Raw genomic sequence first — 27,668 nt, 5'->3', positions numbered from 1 at the left:
AATGGTAATCCTGGTGAAGTAGTAAACACATTGCGTGAGTGAGTGTTGAGCTCATGACTAAGAGATGTTATTTAAAATTGTGCACCTGTGTTTTAAGTGAAAATAGACCTGGTAGGATTTTTGAATAAGATGCTCTTTTGGATATTTTGGTCGACAGTATGGGCATATTTTATCACAGTGCTTAAACAGGTTTGCAAGTCCAAGCCTGGCTGATTTAAACATGATATACATGCAGGATTTAAATGTGATTTAGCTGTCATCTGTGCCTTTCTGGTCATGCTTTTGCCTCTGAGTCAGAGTTGTGGATTCAAATCGTGCTTCAGAGATCTGAGTACAAAATCTAGGTTGGCACTGGGGTGTGGTGCTGAGGGTTGCTGCACTGTTGGACCACCTCGCCAGTGGAGTTGCCAAGAAACGTAGAGCAGCCAGCCCCTGATTAGCTGGCAGCTCTTGATGGGCGGTACTTCCACCTCTGGGGATATTTGAACACGAGGAAGGCCTGCTGCTGCCAATTAAGTGCCTAATTGGCACTTAATTCGGCAAGTCTTTCCGAAAGGAGGAGACGTTGGGGTCCAGCCAGCTCTCCAGTCAGTGGGCAAGACCCCTGTCACCTCAATTAACTACTGCCTGTGATGGCCATATGCTGGAGAGCGTTTTTAATAAATATAATAGATATATGTCTACAGCTGTATCTTACTAAAAATCTTGGCAGAATAACCCCAAATCTTCTGCTATAACTTTGGAAGAATATTGGCGGAAACACAAAAGAAATGGGGAAAATTGCCATTATGCGATTTCTCACGTGCCCTTGCTGATTTTTGGCCTAAGTTGCATCTGGGGAACCCCTGCAGAAATGATGTTTGCAGATTTTTCTATTGTCACACTCTTATGTCAACTTTTGCCCATTTATTTAGAGTTTTGCCAGTGGAATTTATAATCCGGTGACCAGATTGCTACAAATTGCATGACATCCTTCTTGAAGCTTTTTTACCTTCAGTATCTGAAATTCCAAATGAGACTTTAAGTGAAACAAAATAAAACATACATATTCTACAACAGCAAAATCATCTACTGAATTCTCATTTAATGACTTCATTAAACTTTTCAGCCTCCCCCAAACAGTAGAGTTGGAATGCTCCTTCAGGGCCCATAAAATCCTTTATTTTGAAAAAAAATGTATCTTTACTGGTTTTCAAAGGAGCCTGCAGCAGTCTCTTTTGAAGATGAAATGGCAAGACTGCTCTGTGCCTTGTACCAACAAATGGAGCATGTGTGGTTTACACTCTGACTGTTCATGTCTCCAAATTGCATTGGTATCCTATGTAAACCATAGAAAACCAATTTGCATATCTTAATGAGACGGATGAGAGCCTGAGCTGCCCTTCTAAAGGACCCAAATAAAAAGCAGCCAGTGGCTCGAGTAGGAAGAAGTCAGTAAGCTTAGCCCGTGACGTTTGGAATATTACTGCCCTGTTCCTGTGAAAAGCTGTGGAAATCAATCCCTGCGACCATTTTTGTGCTAATGTTTAACTTTAAAAATTCGCCAATTAGAGCTTGAAGCCAACTAATTGTATTTTGTTGACAAAGGTCAGTGCCAATTCCCTACATCCGTGAAGCAGAGATTTGAGTTTCTAGCATGAGTCAGGGAGAGAAAGGACATGAATGAGTGAGTGAGAAAAAGATACAGGTAGAAAGATATTTTTTTTCCTCATTGTTCTATCCTTTTAAACAATCAAGTTTACGCTTTGGAAGAGAACAAAGGTGTTTTGAAAGGAAGCCAATGGGAAAAGAGGTTAGGAAAGCAACAGGTGTAATGAAGGAGCCAGTGGCCAGCCATCTGAGTGGGTGGGAAGTGGATAGATGCTTTTGGCTGAAGTGAGTGATGGTGGAGAGGGGGATGTGGTTGGGTGAAAAGGCCCAATGAGTGGGCAGAGCAGGAAGTTGAGTTTCTACTTGCCCTTACAAAGCTAGCTATGCAGAGAGGTGGGGCCAAGGTCAGTCTCTGTGAAGGTTTGAGCATCTTTGGAGGTCAGCACACCCAGTGAATAGAGTCACATCAACATCTTCCTCGCAGATATGACTGACCTGGATGCCTGGAGGCCTACATTTTTTGTGGCGACTGTAGTATGCATTCTCTTCCCCCACCCCGGACTTCGGAGGCTGCTGGGGGTTGAATTGAAATGTTTCCAGGAGGAACCTCGCATTGTTCCCCCGCCCCCACCCCTCCCCAGCCCCGCTGACTCCCCTGCCACCGTGGCTAGCAAGGTTGCATTGTACAACATCCCAAGGCATATGTTGATGTCGATCGATTCAGATGCCACATGTTACTTAACAAAACACAGCTGGTTGTTTTTCAGAATGCATGTAAGTAGGCCAGATCCTGCCCCGCCCCCCCCGCCCCCACCCCGCCCCCACCAAACCACTGCCTCCTTTATTTAATCCTACATAGCTTCTCATTCAGAGAAATGACAACAGATCAAATCTTTTAAACTGATCTTATTGTGCACCATTTAAATAGAATTACACATGTATAACCTGGTCATGTGTAAGTATGTCTTTACAAGCCAACCACTAACTTTAATGAGAAATCCATGATAATACATTTAGCAAAATTAGTTACTACAAATGCAGAATTTTGAAATGCTTTTGATGTATAAAGTGTAAATTGTAGCAGTATTTTCAGTAAACCCACTAATAAAAACCTATGTGTGGCAGCCACAATACCAACTGACTTTGCCCTATTTTTTTCCAGCTGTACTTTATTGTAGCTTTACCGGTAAAATACTTCTTATTGTTTTAAATCCCTTTAACACCTGTTATTTTCCATACTATTTCTTTTTAAACAGGCAAATTAGATGATTATTAAGCTTGTTTTCAGGACCTACTGTCTTTAATTTTACTTCAAACAAAATATACAAGCAGGAGTAGGCCATTGGGCCCTTGAGCCGGCTTTGTCATTCAATAAGATCATGACTGATCTGATTGTAACCTCAGCTCCACATCCCTGCCCCCCCTTCGTAACCTTTCGCCCCCTTGCTTATCAAGAATCTATCTAGCTCTTCCTTAAAAATATTCACTATCCTTTGAGGAAGAGAGTTCCTTCTTAGTAGACTCACATTTTCAATGTACAATCATAATTTAGCCCCCTATTTGTTAAATAGGTCGCTCAATTGTAAATAGATCGTAACCTCATTGTTGGGGTTAAGACAAGCGTCTTTATGAGTATGTACACTGCAATCAGAGGTCAGTATCAGTCTCTAAATCAACATGAATACGCCAATTCAAAAATCAGATCCCTTCATACCTGTGAGGTAAAGCAATCTTTCATTGATGTACACATGTTTGATGTGGCAGTCCCATTTTGAATTTTTGGGCCATTGTTTTTTTTTTGACAGGCCTGCCTCTGATGGTACGAGATGATACAAAAACATGGCTTAGTACCTAGATAGATTAATTAACTCTTTTGCTCAGATTTTGAAAATATTGTTCTGGGAGATTAACTTTTATCAGATGGTTCCATCTAATCCTTTGTTCTCATTGCAGCTCTTGCAGTGGAAATTATAGGGTTCCAGACATTGGCTGGGATTTTTCGGCCCCACCGCGGAGGGAGGGCAGGGGGTGTGCATTGACTTTTGGTAGGACCAGGCGATCCCGGCAACGGGTGGGGCTGGAAGATCCCGCCCATAGACTTGCAATCAGAATTCAACATCCAAAATATATATAGCAGATTTTAAATCAGCACATTTTGGCGACAGTGATTCTGAGGTGAGTTACCTTCAGTCTTGCCTTTAATTTGAAGTTTGTTTTCTGTTGTGGAATGGATGGTTCAGTATTACATATTGAGTAGTATCACTAAGGAGTGTAAAATACATAATTATAACCATTGCCAAAGTAGAATCCATGGCAACAATACGGTAAAGCAAAGCTTTGGGCTAAGTCCAGCTACTAGCTCCAGTATGCAAGAGATGATTTGTAAGTCGCTAAAATAAAAAGAACAGTGCTGTTTCTTGCAGACTCCGTGCTTTAATTTCTGCCATTTTTAGTACATTTCATCGCCCTTATTTAATATGCCATAGCAAACCATCTGCTGCAAACTGAGTGAATCTTTTGCTTGTCCCTAAAGTGAACTCTTAGTCCTGAGTAGAAGAGGGGTGGGCGGTTAGCTGGGGACTGCTTGCTCTCTGCAACTGACAATGGTTTCTCAACAGCTCTCTGTGAAACCTGAATATTTGTCTAACTGTAGTGAGACCAAATGTTCTTTACTGTGTCCTTTCTAGTTGGAGAAAATTGCTGTTCACCTATGATTTGCGGTCAATGAAAGAAGAGAAATCCGATTTTTGTGCTTTTACTTCAATGACTGACACTGCAGACCTTTCCCTGAAGCTGAGTGCATGCCATTTGAATGAATATTCATATTCTCCTAGGATCTGGAATAGATTTTTTTTTATTGCTCATGTTGCTTAGGAACAGTAATGGATGGCAATACCGTGAAAGGCTTAAATGCTGGCACCAGGTCTGGCCTTTGCTTCAATCTTTCTTAATACTTGTTTTGGTTTCTATAATACTCTTCATGTACAATGGGCATTAATTTACTTCAATCTTCTTGGTCATCAATCTTGGCATTTTATGTTGCAATGGCTTTACGTCATTCTGATCACCATAGTAACTGAATATAAGCTTGAAATGCAGGAAGGTCAGTGTACTCTCCAACCTGTGGGAGATAGTTATAGAAACAATACTTAGAGAGGACTGCATATGCTGTTTAAATGTTCATGTCAACCTCAAGAATTTTTAAATGTTTCCTGATTGGTGGCTGTTAGTACTAATTGTGTGTTAATCTTGCATTCAGAGGGCTTGGCTTTGGTTCTCAGTCTCAAATACAGGACTCCGCTATTCAGTTACTATGGGTAGGTTTCATTGGCTGTTTGACAGCTCTTTAATTGATGCCTCTCATCATACTCTAGTACCATTGCTGGAGATGATAATTTACCTGGACCGTTAACTGTACCCTTCTGTAGGCCACATCATATTTTGTATTCTCTCAGTCTGAACATGCTAACCCAAAAGTATATTGGTTGACAATTGTAAAATGGAATATACAATACTGTTACATAGATATACATGATTCAACTTATAGAGGAAAAAAGAATACACATTTAAATGGTCTTTTGTCATGCGTTCAGGATGTCTTCTAGCACTATACAGCCAATAAATTACTTTTTAAGAGCAATTTCTGTTCTTGTGCAGTTAAATGCAGCAGACACTTTGTGCACAATAAAGTCCCACAAACAGTAACCAAATGGCCATCTAATCTTTTTAGATGGTGTTAGTTAGCCAAAGATTCTTTGACAGGATTATCTGCAGAACTCTCTGCATTTCTTTGAATAGTGATTTTATGTTCAGTTCAACACAGCACCTTGATTTATTGTCTTGTCCAAAAGATAATTGCCTGGATTCTGCAGTTATAATGATGGTGAAACTGTTAACGTTTGCCGTCAATACAACTGTGATACTGACAACAACTACTGGCATTCGCACGTGCACAGTTAAATGCAAGAGTCCAAAAGCCCCCTCAGTGATTCCCTGCACCTGCACAGTGTCTCTGGTGATGGAAATCTTCTGAAATCGGTTCAAATGACATGAACTTCCACATTTACACTGTTAATCTCACTATAAAAGCCCTTGTTGAATGAGGTGTAACTGGGATTTTAACAGCGCACTAACTTCATAACTACTAACAAACACCCTCACTGGCCCTGAAAATCTAATTTTATATTTGAATATTGCTGAAATCAGAGAGATGTTAAAGTTTATCATATTGCACTCATCGGGACAAATGCAAGAATGCTAAATTTCAAAAGCTCACAGCAATTTAATACAACAGGAAGAAAGGGTGGTGATTGGTTGACAAGTCAACTCTAGCCAGGGTGTTGCCATGGAGAAAACAAATTTGTGTATGTATGAATCTTTATTTTTTTGCCTGGAAAAATTATTAATAAGTGAAAGGTAATCGGCGGATTTAATTCCTGGTTTGCTGACTGTGAGAATTCTTCAGTGTGATTAGTTGCTTAATTACATCACTGTTTCTGGATGCTGAAGATCTCCTTTGCGCTGATGCCAGGATGAAGTTAACATTGGGAAAGGTGAAATTCACAGAGATTGCTTGATCTTCTGTGAGCAACTTTCTTCAAGGTCCCTGTCACTTTGCTGCACACTGCAAAAGCCAAGCCTTTGATTCTGTTAATGCTGTATTCCCTCAGTATAGCATCAAAGTATTAGCCTAGATTTATGCACTGAATTCCTGGAGTGAGGCTTGAACCCACAACCTTCTGAATCAGTAATAAGAGTATTATTAAATGAACCAAGCTAGCACTACAAGAGAATGGCCCTGTCAAACATGACATGCTGTTTTTATGTGCTTGCTACAGCAGGTCAGAGGAAACTAGGGGCTGCATTTGTGTTTTTTATTTTCTTATAAGGCTTCCATTGGATCTTGAGGTTAAAAAAAAATATATGTACCCCCTTCATTCTTGGTTCATATAGCTTTAGCACGACCTGTTCCCAGACCAGTGATTTCTCCATTAACAGCGTGGGCAAGTTTAACCTTTTCACCTTCTTTCGTGTTTCTTGCCATGTAGGGCTACATGGTCCTTTTGCCACTCCACTGACCTTGCTCCTGCTGGTGCTACTAATTAAATCTGTCTTTGGGATAACATCTTCTCAAGTGAGAGCTGAGGTTGGGTTGGGGTTAGGGTTAATGTTGATTGTAGTGTTATGGCAAAATTGTTTCAAGTGGTGTTTTGTTGAAGGGAGTACATTGTATACTGGATAGATTTCCAGGAATAAGGACTGGTGCATTTTGCAAGACTGACTTTGCCGTCTCTGTTGGCTTTACTGTCGCGATTGGTCTAACTCATCCCTGTTCGTTCAGTTACTGCTCCCCATGCTCAGCTGTGGTAAGGTGAAATCAAATGTTGTGGGTTACATCATACAGGTTGGGATCAAAGGTACAGAAGGAGCAGAGGAGACGCAAGCAACTCTTTCTAAGGTGCGCTTGTGTGTGGCTGAGTAGAGGTCCTGACCTTACCATGCAGGAGACAAATAGGCCATGCATAAGAAGTGGTGCCTTTAAGATGAGTGCATGTGCAGCCATGCAGCAATCATAAAGGAACTGTGCATTACAACAAATAGGTCGCACACAGCATAGGGAAATTAGAGGGAACTTTGGATACAAGTATCCTTCATTAACCAAGTCCACAAAGTAATAATTTAAAGATGAGGAAATCCGTTCGGCCCATCTTAATTCATTCTTCCAGAAAGATTCTAGCCTACCCCTGCTGAATCAACCAATTGGCTGGAATTTTTTGTGGAAGTGGAGTCCTTGGTCCCCCATCTGATAAATCAGTCAACAGACCATTAATTTTCTGATGTTGTGGCTTCTGGCCCCACTCAGGAGGATGGCGCGCCTCCCTAAGCTGCCGATCATTCAGAGAGACAGAAACTCTCCGGTCCCAGCAGAGCCACCAGAACTGGTGGCTGCTCCTGAAATGCAGCCAGTTCCCTGAGAGCCATGGAGGAGGCTGGACATTGAACTAAGTCAGGGTGGCTTTGCAGAGGTCAGTCAAGTAGGCCCTGGTGTGGGTGTTGTGGAGGTGAGGTGTGATCTGGCGGGCTTAGGGGTGGGGGAAAAAGCAGAGGCAGCAATTACTGTTGTGACGGGCGAGCCTTCATTGGGCACAGGGTGCCCAAACAGGAGGGACCCAGCCCCATCCCCAAGGCTGCAGCCAGTGGACTTGCTACATGCTGCTGGTAAAGTACAAGCAGCAGTGGGCAGAGGCCTGTAAGTAACTTACCTCAGCACTGGTAAAATTCCAGCAGAGGTGGGTAGATGACAGACATGGCTGTTCCCTGCCATTCCACAGAATTTTTTGTCCCCACCCCACCTGCCAGGCTATTCCCTGGGTTAGGGGTGGGGGTTGGGGTTACATATGTCGAATTCCAGCCATTGTTTATTTTAATGATTCCAGGATTTTTTGTCTCCACAGTTCTGAGTGAAAATTTATTCTACATGTTGATCATTATTTTTGAGAGAATTTTTCCCTATGTTAGCCCTAAAATTACTTTATACTAGTTTGAAACTCTGACGCCTTATCCTACTCCACAGTTCAAGTCTGTAGTTGGATCTGAATCTGTACCAACTCTGTGAGGCTCTCTGTAACTATTGTCAGAACAAATCTATTTAGAAGCACTCTGGCCAAAGTTTTGCCTGCAATGGAGATAAGGCGATGCCTCTGTAGTTTGACATCTCCCCCTTGTTGTTTTCTTTTAAGAGGGAGCCGATCACTGCATCTCGAATGTCCTGAGGTATTGTCCCTTTTTCTCCCAGCATGCTGTAAAGAGATCTGCAAGCCTATCAAGGGCCACATCTCTTCCTTATTTATAGATCTCTGCTGGAATCTCGTCTATTCCAGTGGCTTTGTGTGACATTAATTGTGCTACAGTGGTCTTGACCTCTTCCCGGTTTGGAGATATATCCAGCTCAGACTCCATTTCCCTCTGGGAGATCTTTGAAATGGACATCACTTGCACCATCTGCTGGTCACCAAAATGGCACTCGAAGTATTCTAACCATCGGTGCATGATGGACTCTATCTGTGAGCCCGGTGGTGCCACCAAAAGATTTTAGTGCTGCCTGCACCCAGTAGGAAGGTCCACATTTCACGACTTTGTTGAAGGATCTCATATCTTCCATATCTGCAAACATTTGTATCCTCTCAGTGAGAGCTGTCTGCCAGTTGTTTTAGATGATGTGGAAGTTGGATTTGCTGCAGGCTTCCCTATATGCAGCTTTTGTCGTCTGGTCATTGGGCATGCAAGCAATCTATTATGGCAGAAGCGTTTCTTTTGAAGAAGCTTTTGGATTTCTATGTCACTTTCATCAAAACAATCTTTTGTTCAGAAGACAGCCACTTCTGCAGTTGTTTATTGGAGGATGGATTTCAACAATTCCCATGCGCCTGCTGGGTTAATATCACTGCCAGGAGTCTGGTCACTGCGGGGTCTGCCTTCAAGCTTGCTCTGAAAAACTACTTTTACTTCTGGTAGATAGAACTTGTAGACTGCTTGGACATCCCTGCAAAATCACCTCTTGGGTGCTCCCATTGTAGGCTGAAGATTCCAAGTTGAAACAGTCTTCCATCATAACTTAGACCATAACACTGGATATCAATCTTGTGACTCTTTGCTTCAGTGTCTCTTGTCCCTGAATGTCTTGTTCATTGGTGTGCAGAACTGGATGCAGTGGTCAAAATGTGGCCTGACTAGATCATAACCTCCTGTCCCTCACTTAACGATATTTTGTCAAAATAGTTCAATCCAGTTAGGATTGTTGACTGCAATTCTGCCTTAGTAGGATATTTTTACCATCAAGTTAAGGTCTTGTTCAGCTTCATTTTTAATTACTTCTACCATTCACACAGTATGAGTGTCATCTATTTTCCCTTCCACATTGTTGAACTTTACACTTGTCTGCATTAAGTTTCATTTGCTATTGTGCCGGCCACTCAATTAGTTTGTCAGATTCATTCTGTAATTTTTGCACTGCTTCCTCAGCTTATCATGTGTCATCTGCAAACTTGATCTCTTTGCATTGAGATTCCGAATCCAGGTCGTTTGTGTAAATTAGCAATGGTAATGGTTCCAACAACGAGCCTTGAGATATCTCTAATGAGTGCTCTTTGCTCCCTACCATGCAGCTTCTTATATATTCCCTTAAATTTGTAAAAACAAACTTTTATAAATCAAGTTACACCATTTCAGCCCACTTGGGTTATCACTTTAAATGTTGGTCAGGCAGGATCTTTCCTTTCGTAATCCATGCTGAGTGCTGTTAAATAGTTCATTGTTGTATAGATGTTCACTTGAATCATTGCCTGCTATTATTGATAGGTCACCACAAAGGTATCAAGTTCTGAGTGGATCTTATCATTGTTTGGCTTTCTCTCATTGGCCCCTGGGGTCCTTTCAGAAGAAAATCATATTGGAAACCATATGAATGCCTATAGATATTGATCTAACAGATACCCACTAGAATGTGAAACTCTGCAGTTTGAAAATACCTTAAACAGCTGTGAATCTGAAGTTGATGAGCTCTCGTGAACTGTTTTAACAGGCTTTAGTAAGCGTTGATGTACAGGAGAAAAATAAGCAAGCTTCACTTTCTCAGCACCAGAGTGGAAGATTCTTGGAGGCAGCAGTGAGTTGAAAACAATCTGCTAGTTTACACCTACCGGCTACCATGTTAATACCAGCTGCATGACCCAACGTGAAATGAAATTGAAGCAGACCTAGTTAGCATAATGATGAAAACTATTATTTCAATCTATTAATGAAGAAACAACATAATGGTTATAAAAGAAAGAAAGATTTGCTCTTGTTTAAGGACATGCCAAAGCTCTTTACAGGCAATAAAATACTTTAAAAGTGTAGTCACTGTTGTAATGTAGGAATGTGGCAGCCAGTTTGCACAAGCAAGTTCCAACAAACAGAAATGTGATAATGACCAGATAATGTGTTTCAGTGATGTTGATTGGTGATAAATATTGGCCAGGACACCGGGGAAAACTCCCCTGCTCGTATTCGAAATAGTGTCATGTAATCATTCACATCCACTGGAGAGAGAGAGAGCAGGTGCCTCAGTTATCATCTTATCTGAAACACAGTTTATCAACTGTATTTAGTCTGATGCCATTTTGCCACCAAAGTGACATCCCTATTCTGTTTTCAAATCGTTGCTCACTGAATGAAAAATGTGCAATAAATCAATATTAGTATAATTTAAGCACTATGCATATTCAAAAGCATTAGGATTAATAGCATGAAGATAAGGGAAAGTGTGCAAAATAGTTTTAAGGGTGACACTATCTCTGGAATAGGTGGAAGAAAACCATCATCTGCCTCATCCAGTCCAATTCCACCTTTTGTATTGTTACTAAATTTAAATGTGAGGCATGAACATGTGAAACTCTTTCTTGCTAGTTTCATGTATGAGCAGTCACTGTAATGTCATTCCCTCCAACAACGTTCCCAATCTGATAAGATTGGCCTGATATTAAAGTCTCAAGCAGTTCAGAACATGTTTTGATATCTAAGTGAGAAATTGGTCGATTCTGGTGTGGAATGGGGTGGTGCCTTGCAAACAAGCACCTACAGGCGTTGGCCTGAGGCACAACCCAACAAAGATTGGACTCTGTTACTTCAGGGGAGAGGGTGGCATAGTGTTCATGTTGCTGGACTAGTACTCCAGAGACCCAGGGAACATGGGTTCAAATCTCCCCACGGTAGCTGGACTAGAAAGCTAGTCTCAGTAATGGTGACCATGAAACTATCATCGATTATCATAAAAACCCATCTGGTTCACTAATGCCCTTTAGGGAAGGAAATCTTCTGTCCCTATCCGTTCTGGCCTACACAGCAATGTGGTTGATTTTTAACTGCCCTCTGCAATGGTGTAAGTCATCTCAGTTCAAGGGCAATTAGAAATGGGCAACAAATGCTGGGTTTACCAGCGGTGCCCACATCTCATGAAAGGATAATTTTTTTAAAAGTCCTGAAACTGCAAAGCAAAGCAAGTTTCCAAACTCCTTTCTGGCAGAGCTGGATGTTTGCTGAGCCAGATGATGTGTATCCTGGGATTCTGAGGGAGAGGAGAGGATATTTTGGGCACTGGCTACTGTAATGAAAATTTCATTTGTATATCGGAGAGATTCTGCAAGATTGGAACCAAGCAAATATGGTGCCTGCATTTAAAAACCAAATTAACTAGTGAGCTTTGAGATATTGACTACAATATTGAAAACTTTAAAGTAAGGACCTGATTGGGGAATACATCTAAAGTAACGGTAAAAGCTAGCTTCTGTTTTAGGTAGGAAATGTCCTGCTTCAGAAACCTCTTTGAAATTTATTTGAGGATGTTAGAAATGCAATATGGATGTCCCAAACCTATTTTTCTTGAACCTAAATTAATGATAAAGTCTTTGATAGGGCACCACACGCAAGCCTGCTAGTTAAAATCGATAGGAATCCAAGGAAGAATGTGCAATTAGGAGTGAGCCTGGCTATTAAATATGGAACAGGGAGTACTGGCGAGAGGCATAGTGTCAAATTGTTGGCAATGCAAAGTATATTACTGCAGGGACTAGGGCTTTGATCCTTGCTGTCTGCATAAATGATCTGGATACAGAAACCAATTGTAAGCTTAAGTCTCTGGCCAACTTTACAAAAGGGAGCAAGGTAGGGGCCAGGATTGGTACACCAGGAGACATGCCAACTAGGCAATGATGCATGCGAGCGAAGAAGCTATTTTTGCACCCGGTGTCATCATCAAACATTCTGTTATCAGATGTTGAAACTCTTCTACATGGCCTGAGCTTCAAAAGGGATACTCCTTTTGCAACAATGTGACATCTTGGTTTTAAATTCAGATCATCCCTAGGTTGTCAACTAATGGTACAAAAACAAAATACTGGTGATGCTGGAAATTGTAAATGAAAATAGAAAATGCTGGAAGTACTCAATAGGTCAGCATTCTGATGAAAGGTCATCGACCTGAAATATTAACTCTGTTTCTCTCTCCACAGATGCTGTCTGACCCGCTGAGTATTTCCGTAATTTTCTTTTTATATGTCAATTAGTATTGTTCTGTCAGACCAACCCACTCAGCACAAGTTAACCTTGGCGAATAAATCTCTACCCTCTTACCCAAAGGTCAGCATGTGCAGTCAGGGAGATTTAAATTAAGATAGTCTTAAGGATTTTGCCTAAGGATAGTGCAACATATATTGATTTATAATTGTATCTAAAATTACACCAAGCACAATTTCTTAAACAAAGAAATATAAAATAATTTATGGCACAGAAGGGGTCATTTGGCCCATTGTGACCCTGCTTGACAAAAAATAATAACCTGCTTTCCAACTCTTATTCCGTAGCTCCGTAGGTTACAGTACTTCAGGTACACACCCAAGTATATTTAAATATGATGAGGTGAAGGCTTCTGCTTTTGCCACACTTTCAGGCAGTGAGTTCCAGCCCCCGACCACAAGAAACCCTCTGGGTGAAAAAAAATTCTCATCAACTCAACTAATCTTTTCACCACTTACTTTAAATCTATGCCCCTGGTTATTGACTCTGCTAATGAAAATAGGTCCTTCCTATCCAATCTACCAAGGCCATATATAATTTTACACATTCAATTAGATCTTCACTCAACCTCCTCTATTCTAAAGAAAACAAACACAGCCTATCCAACCTTTCCCCATAGCTAAAATTCTGCATTCCTGGCAGCACGTCCTCTCAAATCCCTTTTGTGCCCTCTCTAGTGTGATCATCTCCTTCCTGTGATGTGCAGAACTGTGGCCCAACTAGTGTTTGACACAGTTCCAGCATATCCTCCCTGGTTCTTATACTCTAGGCCTAGGGCAATAAAGGAAATTATCCCAAATTCCTTCTTGACCACCTTTTCTATCTGTCCTGCTGCCTTCAGAGATCTGTAGACATACACTCCAAGGTCCTCTGTTCCTCTACACTTTTCAGAATCTTTCCATTTATTATTCTGAATTCCCTTGCCTTGCTTGACCTCCCTAAATGCACTACCTCTCATTTCTCTGGATTCAATTCCATTAGCCACTTTTCTGGCCATCTGACCAGTTCACTGATGTCTTCCTACAGTCTATCATTTTCTTTCTGACTATCAACCACACAGGAAATTTTTGTATCATCTGCAAACTTCTTAACCATGCCTCCTACATTTAATTCTAAATCATTGACATGTGCCACCAACAGCAAGTGTCCCAGAACTGAGCTCTGTGGGGCCCCATTGGAAACTGCCTTCCAGTGACGAAAGCACCTGTCAACCATTATCCTTTGCTTCCTGCCAATGAACCAATAATGGATCCAACATTCTCTTTGATCCCAAGAGCAATTAATTTAGCAATCAGCCTGCCATGTGGGACCTTGTCAAAAGCCTTGCTAAAATTCACATAGACTACATCAAACACACTTCCCTCAATGATCCTCTTTCTTAATTCCTCAAAAAATGAAATCATGTTAGGCAGACATGACCTTTCCATAGCACATCCATGCTGACTGTCCTTGATGATCTGTTTCTTTCTAAATGATAATTTATACCATCTTTAAGAATTTATTTCAATAACTTGCCCACCACCGAAGTTGGCCCACAACTACTCAGGCTATCCGTTCCTTCTTTTCTGGGTACAAAAAAAATCACAAAAATGAATGCAGATGAGAGAAGCTATGCGTCTGTACCAAATATTCTTCTGCAGAAATCTGTGGATCTCCATTACAATATTTTACTGTCCATTGAATGAGTTATCACTTGCATCATTAGGAAATTGTTGCAGGTACTATTCATTAATATTAAGGTATTAATAATTGTGGGCGCGTGTGTGTGTGTGTGTGTGTGTGTGTGTGTGTATATATACATATATATATTATACACATATATAATATATATATTATATAATATGCATATACACACTATATACATATACTATACATATATATTATACACATGTGTATATACACACATATATGCATATATATATACACATATATATATATACATATACATATATACACGAACATATATATATGGTGGCATCAGACAGAGGGTAAAGACCCAGAAAAAAAACTTTGAGAAGGCTGCAAATTTAAAGACTCAACTGAGAATGGAACATCGTGTGCCCTGCAAATGCAGCAGATGCCCGGACCCAGAGTCCAGACAGCGTTGAGTACAGATCACAATCTACAAGCCAAACTACTGAAGCAGCAACAGATCCAGAGCTTAGGGTAAGCATTGAGCCTACATTACCACTCCCAGCACCATTCTGAAGCACTGAAGGTTCACAATAGGCTCAACACTGGGACAATTGGAAGAAGAGATTCTCCAGATACAGAACAACATCAGGTTTGCATCAGAAGGACCAGAACAATTAGGTCAGTATTTTACACAATAGTGGCCATAGCAGACGATCGATGAGGTTTTGAGCTCATGTGAGGAAGTCCTCCAGGCATTCAATTTGTACTTCAGTGTGCAAAAAAAATTGATCATTGAGCGAGTGAAATTTAATAAGAAGAGACAAAAAACTGGGTGAACCCATAAACTCATTTATAAAAGACTTGTATAGACTCTTGGAGAATTGTGACTATGGGACCCTTAGGGATGAACTAACATGTGATCTTCTAGTGGTTGGGGTCTTAGATGAAATCCTATCAGGTATTGCAAATGAAGGAAGATTTGTTGCAAATGAAGGAAGATTTAACTCTTGCAAATGCAGTACAAATAGCACAACAGACCGAGCTTAGGAAGCAAAGCAGAGTAGTTGTTTTAGGGGGAAAGTGATGTCCCTTGGAAAAAATGAGTGAAGACATTCATTATGTCAGACAAAAAAAAAGCACAGCAAAGCCGAAGCCTGCGAAATCATTAAAAAGTGTGCCAACTGCCATCTTGAGAAGCTCTTGGTATGATGGGAAAACCCTGCAGAAATGGGAAGAATGTCCAGTAGGTGGAGCTGAGTGCCACAACTGTGGGAAGTTAGGACATTTTAAAATAGTCTGCAGAACAAAGTTCCTATAACTCATAGGAAGAAATAAATAACAACAGAACCAAGTAAAACCAAGAAGTGGAAGAGCCACACAAAAAACAAATAACCTTCTTAGGGGAAGTTAATGAAACAAAAAATAACTCCTGAAGCATTAAATTAGAAGTTGATAGTCACCAGCCCCCCACACCCCCCACAGAATTCAAGCTAGATACTGGCGCAGGTGTTTCAGTATTATCTGATGAAGTAAAATGGCTTAAAAATATCACATTACAGTCATCCTCCATCCAGGTGAAAGGTCCAGGAGGGACAACACGAATAGGCCAATACTTGGCAAGTTTAAGATGTAAGGATGAAGAAATTGTGGAACGCTGGTATGTGATAAAGAACCAGAAAAGCATGTTTGCAGCTGAGGCCCATTTACAAGGAGTTGATGTCATTGCTGACAAGCAGCCTAGTGAGGTATTTGGGAATGAATTTCCATTCCTATTTTCAGGCTCAGGAAAACTGAAAAGAGAATATCACATAACCCTAAGGGCAGATGCTGAGCCTATATGTCTCGTCACAATGAGGAAGGTCCCTCACTTATCGACAAAGTCAAGAGCAAGACTGAACACGTTACAACAAGGGGTCATCTCTCCAGTAACCATACTGATGAAGTGTTCTGGAATGGCCACAGTACCAAAGCCTAATGGTTCAATTAGAATCTGTGTGGACTTGACTCAATTAAACAAGTAAGTGGAGTGCAAGATTCATTTGTTGGCATCAGATGAAAGTCTTGCCAAATCAGCAGAAAGCACCTTCTTCACAAAATTAGATGCTAACAGCGGCTCTTGGCAGTTGCCTCTGGACAGAATCCAAATTGTTAACTATTTTTATCACCCCACTTGGTCACTATTGTTTTAATAAGTTACCATTCGGAATTGCTTCTGTATCTGAGATATTCCAAAGAATGATTTCTTGGACCCTGGAAGGCAAGGAAAAAATAATATGCCACAACGATGACATTCTTGTGCATCTAGGGAAGAACATGAATGTCGAGTGAGAGTCCTTTCCGCTCTACAAGAAACAAGTTTGACATTGAATAACACATGTGAATTTGCAAAGCCTATAATAAAATTCTTAGGGCACATTGTGCAAACTTCAGAAATTACGGACAACCTGCAGAAAACCAAGGCTGTTTGAGAGCTCCCACAGCCTAAAAACATCACCGAGTTACAAAGATTCCTTGGGATTGTCAACTAAGTAAGCAAGTACCTACTAAACTTGGCGGAAATCAAAGCACCTTTATGACAGCTTCCGAGACAAGACCAGCAGTGGTTCTGGAACATAGACCTGCAAAATGCTTTTGACAAGATCAAAAACCTCCTAATTTCACCAGAAATTCTAGTGCACTATTATCTAGAGTTGCCAACAAATGTAGCAGTGGACGCATCATCTACAGGCTTGGGAGCAGTGATGTTTCAAGTTCAAAAAGATGGACAAAGACCAGTTTATTACGCCTCGAGATCTCTCACAGGCACAGAGAAGACATGCAACCATTGAGAAAGAAGCATACAACAGCAGGATGACGAGTGCATCAAAATAAGAGTATTGCCATAATGGATGGCCAGATTGTACTCCAAACAACCCAGTACATCGTCAATACTTCAAACAGAGAAGACATCTCACAATAATTGATGATTTCTTAGGGATAACTAGTCTGTTGTTTAAAAACTAAAGCACTTCGTCTTGACTCGACATTCTCCAGAAAACCCATCAAAGTCACTCGCAAATAGCGAATACGGAGCAAGTTCCAATAGTCAGCCTGGTGGCCAGGCATCAATCACTCCATTGAAGATTTAATCACAAATTGCCTCACTTGCGCAGTGAATAGCCAATAGCAGAGTTAACCATGGGCACCCACCACATTTCCTTTGAGGCCATGGCAGCGACCAGGAATGGATTTATTTCAGTTAAAAGGCAAAGCTTTCATCATCGTCAGTGACTACTACTCCAGATGGTTTGAACTGAGTAGACAGCACAAAACCATAGCAGAAGCAGCCGTTACATCACTAAGAAGAATCTTCTCAACACGTGGTATCCCAGATGTTTTGGTGTCAGACAATGGACCTCCGTTTGCTAATGAGCTGTTCTACAAATTAGCGCTGTAATATGGTTTCATGCATATGACTGGTTCACCTAGATATCCTCAGTCAAACAGAGAAGCAGAAAGAGTAGTTGAACAATCAAGCAACTGATGAAAAAGAACAAAGATATTAACTTAGCCTTTTTTTAATATGAAACTTTGCTAAAAAACTGGCTCTTACCATCAGACCTATTGATGGGAAGATGGCTGTGAACACACCTTCCAGCTCTACAACAAACACTACAACCTAACGTTACCTCAAATGATCATGAGAGAGTTAGGAAGCATGAGCAAAAAAGAGTCTATCAAGCTCACAATTTCAACTTCAGGCACAGAGCACGAGATTTGAAAGTGCTACAGCCCAGGGAGAGAGTGTGGATACTGGATCAACAGAAAGAAGGCATTGAAATAGAAAGAACTCCATAGCTGAGATCTTACAGAATTGAGACAGACCTAGTAAATATCAGAAGAAACCAAAGAGCCTTGATATCACTGGGAAGGAAACCAGTGGAAGGACATACAATTTAGATCTGGATGGAGATGAGGAACCAGAAATAAGTAGAAGCTCTACAAGCCCCCAGGTGGAAGACACTCCTATTAAATGACGAGAGAGTGCACTTCCTCCTTAACCTTGATGAAATCAAGACCAGATCAGGGAGATTGCTCAATACACCACAGAGACTAATCCTGTGAAGCCTGAGACTTTGTGGGGATGTACATAGTTGGGATAAAGACCTGGGGGGAGATGTAGAGTAAAGGGTAACATCAGGAGCACCTTATACTGATATAACTATTGATAATACTATAGTGCAATGCCATACGACTAAGAGATTGAGAAGCAGAAGTGCACCTCGTGTATAGTAAAGAGATGTACATTGACCTGTAAATAAACAAGAATGGTTTTTACGAATGACAGTCTAGGGTAGCGTTCTTAGGGTAACAGGCAAACCTTAGAGAAACCTCATCTAGACCCCAAACGCAAGACAAAACAATATGTGGGTGAATTTCATAACCATCGCTTTTGGGTGGGAGGCTGTCAAAATGTGCAAAGCAGACCCTTGCACTGGCGTTGGACCATGATTGCAATTTTGAAGACAAGTGGCTGGATTGTGTGCTGCACCTAGAGGGATCGCTATTGGCTAATCTACAAAAGGGTTCCAGGCATTTTCTTTATCTTTTGTGAGGCCAGGTAGAGCAGGAGTGTGTAATTGAGTATTAGCACACTGACAATTTATATCATTGCTTCATCTATGTTGGAGGAACATAATGGTTACCTAACTAATGTTCTATATAATTCTAGCATTACCTCCCTGCTCACTAGGCTTCAGCCAATGAAGGAAAGTATCTCGTATGCCTTCTGACCACCCTATCTACCTGGCCTGCTACTTTCCAGGATTTGTAGACAGACATACCAATGTCCTTCTGCACTTTGTAGAATCATCCTTTGCCCTCTGCAAATGCATTACCAAATATTTCTTCAAATTGAATTCCATTTGCCACTTTTCTGCCCACCTGACCAGCCCATTGATATTGTTTTGAAGTTTTGCTCCAAATTAACGTTCAAGCCTTGATTGAAGGGTTCGCTGTCAAAACAATTGTCCTAATTTGTATTTTCATATGTTGTAATTTTGCTATGGAAAGGGACAAAAAGTAAAACTAAAGCAAATTCCTCTCAAGTGTCATTAAAAGGATGTGCCTTATTTCCCATTACTTGGCCTGCCATGTCAAAATTTTGCAGATGATACAAAGATTGGAAATATTGTCAACTGTGATGAGGATAGTCTTGAACTTCAAAAGGACATAAACATGTTGGTGAATTGGAAGATGAAGTTCTCACAGACAACTGTGAGGTGATCCATTTGGCAGTAAGAATAAGATTGGACAGTATAAAGTAAAGAGAGAGACTAAAAGAGGTGCAGGAACTTTTTTATTAAATTAGAACTTAATTAGAATTAAATTAGAAAATTAGTACTTACAATGGCTTTGTAATGTAAAGTCATAAGTGTACACAATATAGCCCATCCTTTCCTTTATAGTGGAAGAAATGAGCATAAGTACATGAAAATCAATGATGAAAGTGCAAAGCTAGTCGGGGATTCAAGAGCATGATCGCTTGGAAATGTTTGAGAATGTTTAGATTAAAAATTCTGCATTTTTAATCTTAAATGCAGTTTAATTTTACAGTTAATAGCTTTTCTCTCTGCTCTTCATCGTAATTAACTTCCACTTTCATTCATAATCCGGTGCTTGATTCATTGCGGTCCATAGGCACCCCACTTATTGCCATTCATCCCCGACCCAAAAAAATTACACTGTAAATGATACATCAAACTTCAGTTTACAAACACGTGACCAACAATTTTACAACTATTCGTTTGTTTCTTGTTTCAGCGAAATTGATGTTGACCTGAATTAATCCCAGATGTCCTCTTGCGTTTTTCAGAAACACAGGTTCTAATAAGGTTCAGTAAATGTAGAAAAAAGAACAACCAGAGAAATAATTTTCATGTACATTACATTCATAATTGAAAGCAGATTACTATTTGAAAATTAGCTTGCAAACCCAGCCCTGCTGAGAGATTCAACGTGCTGCACTGAATGCTATATGTATGCATTTATTGTTAGCAATGGACTGGATTTAACATTCATGACAGGGCACAACCTAATAATTCCCTTTCTGGAGAAGGTGATGCTTTTGTTTGCTACGCCATTGCCTTTTATCTTGCTGGCATAGTAGGTGACAAGTAATTTATTATGGCAGATTTTAATAAATGCTGGAAACTGCTGGCAGTATTCAAAGTCAAACTATCAATTGCTCTGTGCTTGAAATATTAGTTTGTCTTTCCCCTCCTAAAACTTTTGAAATTGGCTTTCATTTTATACTTAGCATCTAATTCTCTTTTTCAGAATAAATTGCAACTATGGCTACGGAATCTGGCGCGGATTCTGAGTTGGCAAATGTTCAGCAGGAACCCCGTCAGGAGGAGCAGCAACCTGTCTTGCAACAAGAGATGGCAGCCGTTAAAGAACAAATGCCAGCAGACCCCAACACAAACCAGCAGGAGCAGGTGATGGCAGACACCGTTTGTGACCTTTTTTATTTTCTCGTTTTAGCCCCTTGCATTTCTCGTATGACATCTTTTATTTCTTAGAGGTGTGCCATTGGCTTGGTGAGGAGCTGCCGTGGTGCCTGCAATTAGAGAACATTTCAATTTGGGGTGCATGATTTTGTGAGGGATTATTGTAGGGTTGCCAATCTTCCAGGGTTGGCCTAGAGTCTCCAGGATACCTCTGTATGCAATCCTGGAAAAAAAAATAATTAAAAAAGGTTGTTTTGACATTTTCTTTGAACATTTCTCTTTACCAGATGTAAAAATATTGAAATTAGGGTGGGGTGTGGAAGCTGTTTGGCTGACAGTCAAGCATCATCCAATTGGGGAATAAGTCTCTTTGCTTTCCAATTGGTGTAGGAAGGCAGTACATCCCAAGGATGGATGTGTTGGCCGATATTGGCTGGAACGTGGGGCATGCCATGTGATGAAACCTCCAGGAATACATTTAGTCACAGCCGGCAATCCTAAATGATTATTTTTTTTTTTTTAAATCTTCATTATTCACCAATTAGAATGAAGGAAAGCAGGTGGCTCAAAGTAATGTCAGCCCCTTAATGACTGACGCAGATGATATTGTAATTGGAAATCAGGAAATGGCAGATTAACAAAATAGCTATTTTGCATCAGTCTTCCCAGTAGAGGATGAAGGGAAAGTACCAGAGATCTGAGTAAAACTAAAAAAATAAATCAAGGGGATAAACGGACTAGATTCAATATATATAAAATTCACAATAATGGAGAAATTAATGAGACTAAAGTTGAATGAATTTCCAAGGCTCAAGTGGGTTCTTCCCTGGGGTAATAAAAGAAATATGTGAGGAAATTGTTGATATGTTAGCCATGATCTTCCTAAACTCTTGATTCAGGAATTGGTCCTCTGGGTCGGAAAATTGCAAGTGTTATTCCATTATTTAAGAAGTTTAAAAGAGATAAACCTGGTGTTTACAGGCCTATTAGTCTGATTTTAGTTGTGGGGAATTTACTTGAATCTTTTGAGACAGAATGACTGAGCGTTTGGACAAATATGACCTGATCAGAAAGCCAGCATGAATTTGTAAAGGATCAATCATGTTCAATGAACCTAGTTGAATTTTTCTGAGGATGTAGCAAACTTAATAGGAAAGATAGTGTCCATGGGTGTTATTTATACAGACTGCCACAAGATATTTGACAAGGTTCCATGGAAGAGACAGTTAACAAGAATGAGAGCGCGTGGAATTGGAAGCAACCGTTTGCCTGGATAGGGAGAAAAACAGAAAATGCTGGAAATACTCAGCAGATCAGGGAGCACCTGTGGTGGGAAAAAGGTTAATGTCTCAGGCTGGTGACCTTTCATCAAAACCAGAAAAGGTTAGATTTTAAGCAAGTACAAAGGCAAGGAAAGTCTGTCAGGGGGTTGGGGTGGAGAACAAAAGAGAAGGTTTGTGATGGGGTGGAAGGCAGGAGAGATTAAGGGACAAAGGGGATGATGGTGCAGAGCAAAGGTAGATGCTAATGGCACTATTAAAGAAACAAAAGATGGGTCTAGAGATGGTATAAAGGGGAATAGCAGAATTATCAACAACTGCTGTGTGGGGGAAAAAAAATGAGGGCATGATCTGAAATTGTTGAATTCAGAATCGAGTCCAGAAGGCTATCAAGTGTCTCATCAAAAGATGGGGCTGTTGCTTTAGTTTACATGGAGCTTCACTGCAACAGTGTAGCAGACCGAGGACAGAGAGGTCAGAATGGGAGTGGGCTCTTGTGGGCTGAATGGAAGTGTTCCACAAAGTATCATTTGGTTTCTCCAATGTAGAGAAAACCGCATTTTGTGCAGCGACTACAATATGTTAAATTGAAAGAAGTCTATGTAACTTGCTATTCCACCTGGAAACCATGGGCAGAATCTTGTGCTCTCGCTGTTGTCGAGCTTGGAGGCGGGATGAGTGTGCAGAGTAAGTCCTCACTTAAGTTGTGGTTGCCTTTCTGAAAATCATGACTTAAAGTGAAACAACTTCGTGAATCGTGGGTTCCCATAGGAATCAATTGTTAAAGACAGAGTTAGGTTTCTTGCCCAGAAAAGCCAATGTACAAGTTAAAATACTATAACGTACATATGCAGCACCGTGCATTCCTAGCTGGAATAACTTGCAAACTAAAATAAATCACTGAATGTAACAGAAATACTGTACACAGTGAAATTAGATAAATCACCCAAACAAGCACTGAGTGGTACAACTTCTGTCTCACCTGGAGCAATCCTGAAACTCAACTTGTTGCTTGCTTTCCTTCCTTTCCTATTCTGTCAGTCTCTATTCCTCCCCTTTCCCTCTCTTTCTCCTTCCCCCCACCCGCCACCCTCTCTTTTTCTCTCTCTCCCTGTCTCTTTCTCCTTTCTCACCCTGCCTCTCTCTTTCTCTTTTTCCTTTCTCTCTCACTCTCTTGCTTGCAATTAAGTGACCAATTAATGACCACATAAGGGCCTCATCCTGCTGACACTGGTATTAACCCAGTGGTGGGCATGCACGACTATGTGGGTTGCTTGTCACTTCCGGGGCGCTCTCGATCAAAGCACTCAGTGCCTGATTGAGGGACTGGACATCAGGGAGTGGGTGGGGTGACTACTGCTTAGAGTCACCCGCCGCACCCCTCTCCCTGCAACTCCCAGCCTTGAAACTCCTCCCCTCCATATTACTTAGCTGTTGCTCCGTGATCCTGGTGCCCGTCCTTCTGGCAGCAGACACGGCACTGCTGAGCGCAGGAGCTGCTGGCTTCTGATTGGCCGGCAGCTCTCAGTAGGCAAGACTACCGCTCTCCGTCTTGATTCCAGGGAAAGACCTGCCACTAGCCTCGCCACTGCCTGATTGGCTTGTGGTTTAGCGGGGCATCCAGAAAAGAGGTCGTGTGGGTCTTTCGCCAGCTCTCCAACCCACAGCAGCGACCTCTGATGTCTAATCAAGATTCCACCCCATCTGGGATTCTGGAAAGTGGAAGGGTGAAGGTCAAAGGGCAGGTATTGCAACTCCTCTACTTATGTGGGAAGGTCCTATAGGAAGGGGAGGAGGGTTGTTAGGGGTGATTGAGGAGTGGACCAGGGTATCAAGGAGGATACTGAGAGGGGAGGGGAGGAGAAGAAAGACGTTTGATGGTGCATCATGCTGAAGGTGGCAGAAATGACAGAGGATGATCCTTTGAGTGCAGAGGCTGGTGGGGCAGAAGGTGAGAACAATGAAAAGCCTGTTGTGGTTCTGGTAGGGGAGGGAAAGGAATGAGAGCAGGAGTGTATCAAATAGAACCAATATGTTAACCACAGTAGTGGGGGGGGGAAATCCTCAGTTGAAGAGAAAGGAAGACATAGGGTTGAGGCATTAGTTACAAGGTAGGAGACATGGATTAATGATAACTGATGTACTCAAATTGACATGGTGTGACTGCTGTTATTCTACAAGGATTTGCAGTGAGGCCTCAGCTTTTCACCATATTTATAGAAAATTTGGATGAAGGAATAGAGAATTGTGCATCTAAGTTTGCTGACAACAGTAAGGTAGGTGATATTGTTAATAGTGTAGATGGAAGCCAAAAATTGCAAAGGAATATTGATAGATTAAGTGAGTGGGCAAAGCTGTGACAGAGTTCATTGAAGGAAAGTGCATATTGCCCACTTTGGACTGAAGAAAGCTAAATTGGATGGAAAGATAGCTATGTTCTAAATGGTGAGAGGCTAGGAAATGTAGATGAGCAGACTGGTTCAGGGGTTCAAGAACAGAAAACACTACAAGCCAGGTACCAGGTGCAAGAAAATTAAAAGGGCGAATGGAATATTGACCTTTTTATCCTGAGGGCTGGGATACAAAGGGATGGAAGTTATGTTACAGATGTACGCAGTACTGATGAGGCTTCATCTCAAGTATTCCATCCATTCAGTTCTGGGCATTACGATTTACTAAGGATATGTTGGACTGTAGGGCAGATCTGGACTTTTAAAAAATACATTTGACCCATTTTGCAATACTGACAAATTCTCATTACAGACCAGTGGGATTTTCAAACAAACTGGCTTAAACATAAGCTACTTCCACAACTATTTGCCATCTGCCTTTTTAATTAAACAAATCTTTAAATATTTAACACACTTCAACTCTAAAAGCTTAAATGGAATTATAAATAGATAGAGGTGAGTAAGTGTTTAGAAATGTAAGAAATTGCAACTGAAAGAGGGATCCTATTCAGCTGCTGTTGAGGATTTGACTCCTGGATGAGACTCTAGTCAACAAAACGGAGTTGAAGAATCTGAAGAGTATTTGCTGTTTTTCTGGAATTCATGAGAAAAATAATCATTTTGCTAAAGATTTCCATGTGTCATTTTTTTGAACATTCTAAATTTGTAGCAATATGCTTATAGTGAATTAGCAATTATTTTGACCCATAATTTTATTTTAAACCAATAACAGAATTCTAAAATGTTGCTCAATAAATTTATGCTATGTCTTTGGCCAGGTGCGAATAAGAAATAACTTGCAGCATAAAAAGGCAAATGTATTTTAAAAGAAAGCTATTTTGGCTACTTTTAGTTATAAAACAGGTCTGTGCATACATGCAAACTAGGAAAATCAAACCCCTAATGTATTTAATGTTTAACCTTCCTTTAATTTCTTTTCCCTACAGAATGCTGAGAAAGATAAAAAAACAGAAAACATTCCAAAAGTAGTTGAAGAGCTAGATGTTGGAGAAACTGATGATGACAAAACTTCAGAAAGGACAACACCCGGCAAAACCCCTAAATCTCCATTAAAAGGATCCAAAAAACCAAAGACCATGCCATGCAAGGTGACCCTTCTGGATGGCACAGAATTTGAGTGTGAAGTGGAGGTAAGGAGCACTGCATGAATTAAAGAATATTCATTTCAAATGGGCTAAAACCTCCATTTAAATGGTGAACAAATGAATTTGGCACTAGCATGCTAAGCATTTTCATGATAAAATCTCACAGCATAATTTCAAATCTCAGTGATTGATGAAAAATACGGCTGATCAGAACAAGAATGCAGCGAGTTACAAATTGTCATCTTTGTGGTTTCTTTGGCTTTGTGTTTAACTTAAAACAAAAAAGCTGGGCATAAACTGATTTTCAATTACCTGCCTGCACATATAGGATATAGTGAATTACCCTGGCAGTGGTATGGGTAGGCTTCAGGCCCATCTGATATTAGACCTAGGGCTACATTTATAAGCGGCATGTGCTGGGTAGCTCCTTGGCAATGTGATTTACAATTTCAGGGTGCTTGCAGCAGCTCTCAGGTAGGTCCTGGGAGTGTGAAGTGGGTGGAAGGTGGGAAACAATTGCCAGGAAGGTGGCCAGGCGTGTGAAGTGATTGTAAAGAAGGGAGAAAAGCTGTCAGTAGAGGGAGGGACTGAATGCAGGCAGACAATGATCTTTAGCACTGCAGTTAAACTCCGAGGAGCATTCTTGCACTCCTTTGTTACCATCCTGAAGTTGTAATCACTTTTTCAATGAGTTGAGATGTGCTGTGTGCTGCGGAGAATTCTAAATGAGCCAATTTCAGCATTTGATATGACTTGAACTTGGCATGAGCTCCAATCGCTGCTGGCCTGAATAAGAATGGCTACTGTGCATCACTGAAATAACTGTGCTTCTTGTAAAGCTGAACAGGGACCTCTATATGATGGTGGTAAATTATGTTCATTTTTGAGGAAAAAATTTACACCTTAAAGAGACATAAGCTCCTGAAAATACATGATTCTAAAAGTGTTTACTAATTTACAAAACAGAATTGATTAATACAAATGCATTATAACATTGTTTAGGCTGTAACCTTAACAAGAGTGAACAATGGTTACTTTGGCCTCACCCCAAATAAAACAGGATATTAAAGTACTTTTCAGTAAAGCCAGTGTCCCTTCAGCATGCAATAGAACTAAAATAGATCTAATGCTTTTGATGTTGTACAGCTTATGGTATGAGATTTGACCTGGGTATTGTTTTCCTATACTTGCAACAGATCTTGTCAGTTGAAAGTGCATTCATTGAGGATCATCTTTTTATATTCCAATCACTCTCGTACAGGAGAGGATAAAGAAGGGAAATGACATGGTGGCTCATAACTTCTGAGCTCCAAGGCCGTGTAACCGGGAGGTTGCCCTGCATTGGGAGCCATTCTATAATTTGATTTAAATTGCAAACTTTGGATGGTTCCGACTATCCTACAGCAATAGTTACCCAGAAAAATATAGAAGAACGAAAACTACTTTGAGTATCTGGGTGACTATTGTACTGACCTCTCCTGACATCCCCACGGGACCCGCCCCCCAACAGCTGTCACAGAACCCCCAGACTCTCCTCCACCACTCCCCCCCCAACCCCTAGACCACCTGTAATGTAACACTAATTTACTAATGCCATAAAAAGGGCGTGGCTTACTTGCCTTCAACTGAGCTGCCCTCGGCTGTAGGCTGTGGCAACCCGCTGCACTGCACAGGTCTTGCCCGGCCTGAGTCGGAAGGTTGGGAGAGATAGGAACGAAGTGGCAATCTGACTCAATTGCCACTCCAGCGGAAGTTACGGGTCGGTGTATGCAGCAATGATGCTACTCCTTTGAAGAAGTGCTCAATCACCTCTTTACATATTATTTACATACTAAATATTATTTAATAAGCTCTGAAGCTCTTCTAATGACTGAACCTTGGCCTGCCTTCTTCCTCATCTACATGCTAACCCTTGGCAACGTCATCCAAAGAAAAGATATTACTGTATAATGAGGGAAAATATGAGGTTATCCGTTTTGGCAGGAAGATCAAAAGAAATAGGAG

General features: G+C 40.9%; 1 protein-coding gene across 15 annotated transcripts in view; it reads left to right on the top strand.

Annotated features, from left to right (window-relative positions):
* LOC144688485 (band 4.1-like protein 1) overlaps nt 1-27,668 on the top strand; it is a 289,382-nt gene that overhangs the window by 140,363 nt on the left and 121,351 nt on the right. For all 15 annotated transcript variants that reach the window (XM_078555104.1, XM_078555102.1, XM_078555094.1 and 12 more), the window contains 2 exons: nt 20,656-20,816; nt 25,506-25,709. In XM_078555104.1, the coding sequence (XP_078411230.1) occupies nt 20,670-20,816; nt 25,506-25,709 (351 nt within the window). In that variant the 5' untranslated portion in view covers nt 20,656-20,669. The remainder of the gene's footprint in view (nt 1-20,655; nt 20,817-25,505; nt 25,710-27,668) is intronic.

This window comes from Cetorhinus maximus, chromosome 13 (assembly GCF_964194155.1).
Source record: "Cetorhinus maximus chromosome 13, sCetMax3.hap1.1, whole genome shotgun sequence".
NCBI classification, from domain to species: domain Eukaryota; kingdom Metazoa; phylum Chordata; class Chondrichthyes; order Lamniformes; family Cetorhinidae; genus Cetorhinus; species Cetorhinus maximus.
Note: the sequence above shows the minus strand (reverse complement) of the source record. Positions and strands in the feature narration are given on the sequence as shown.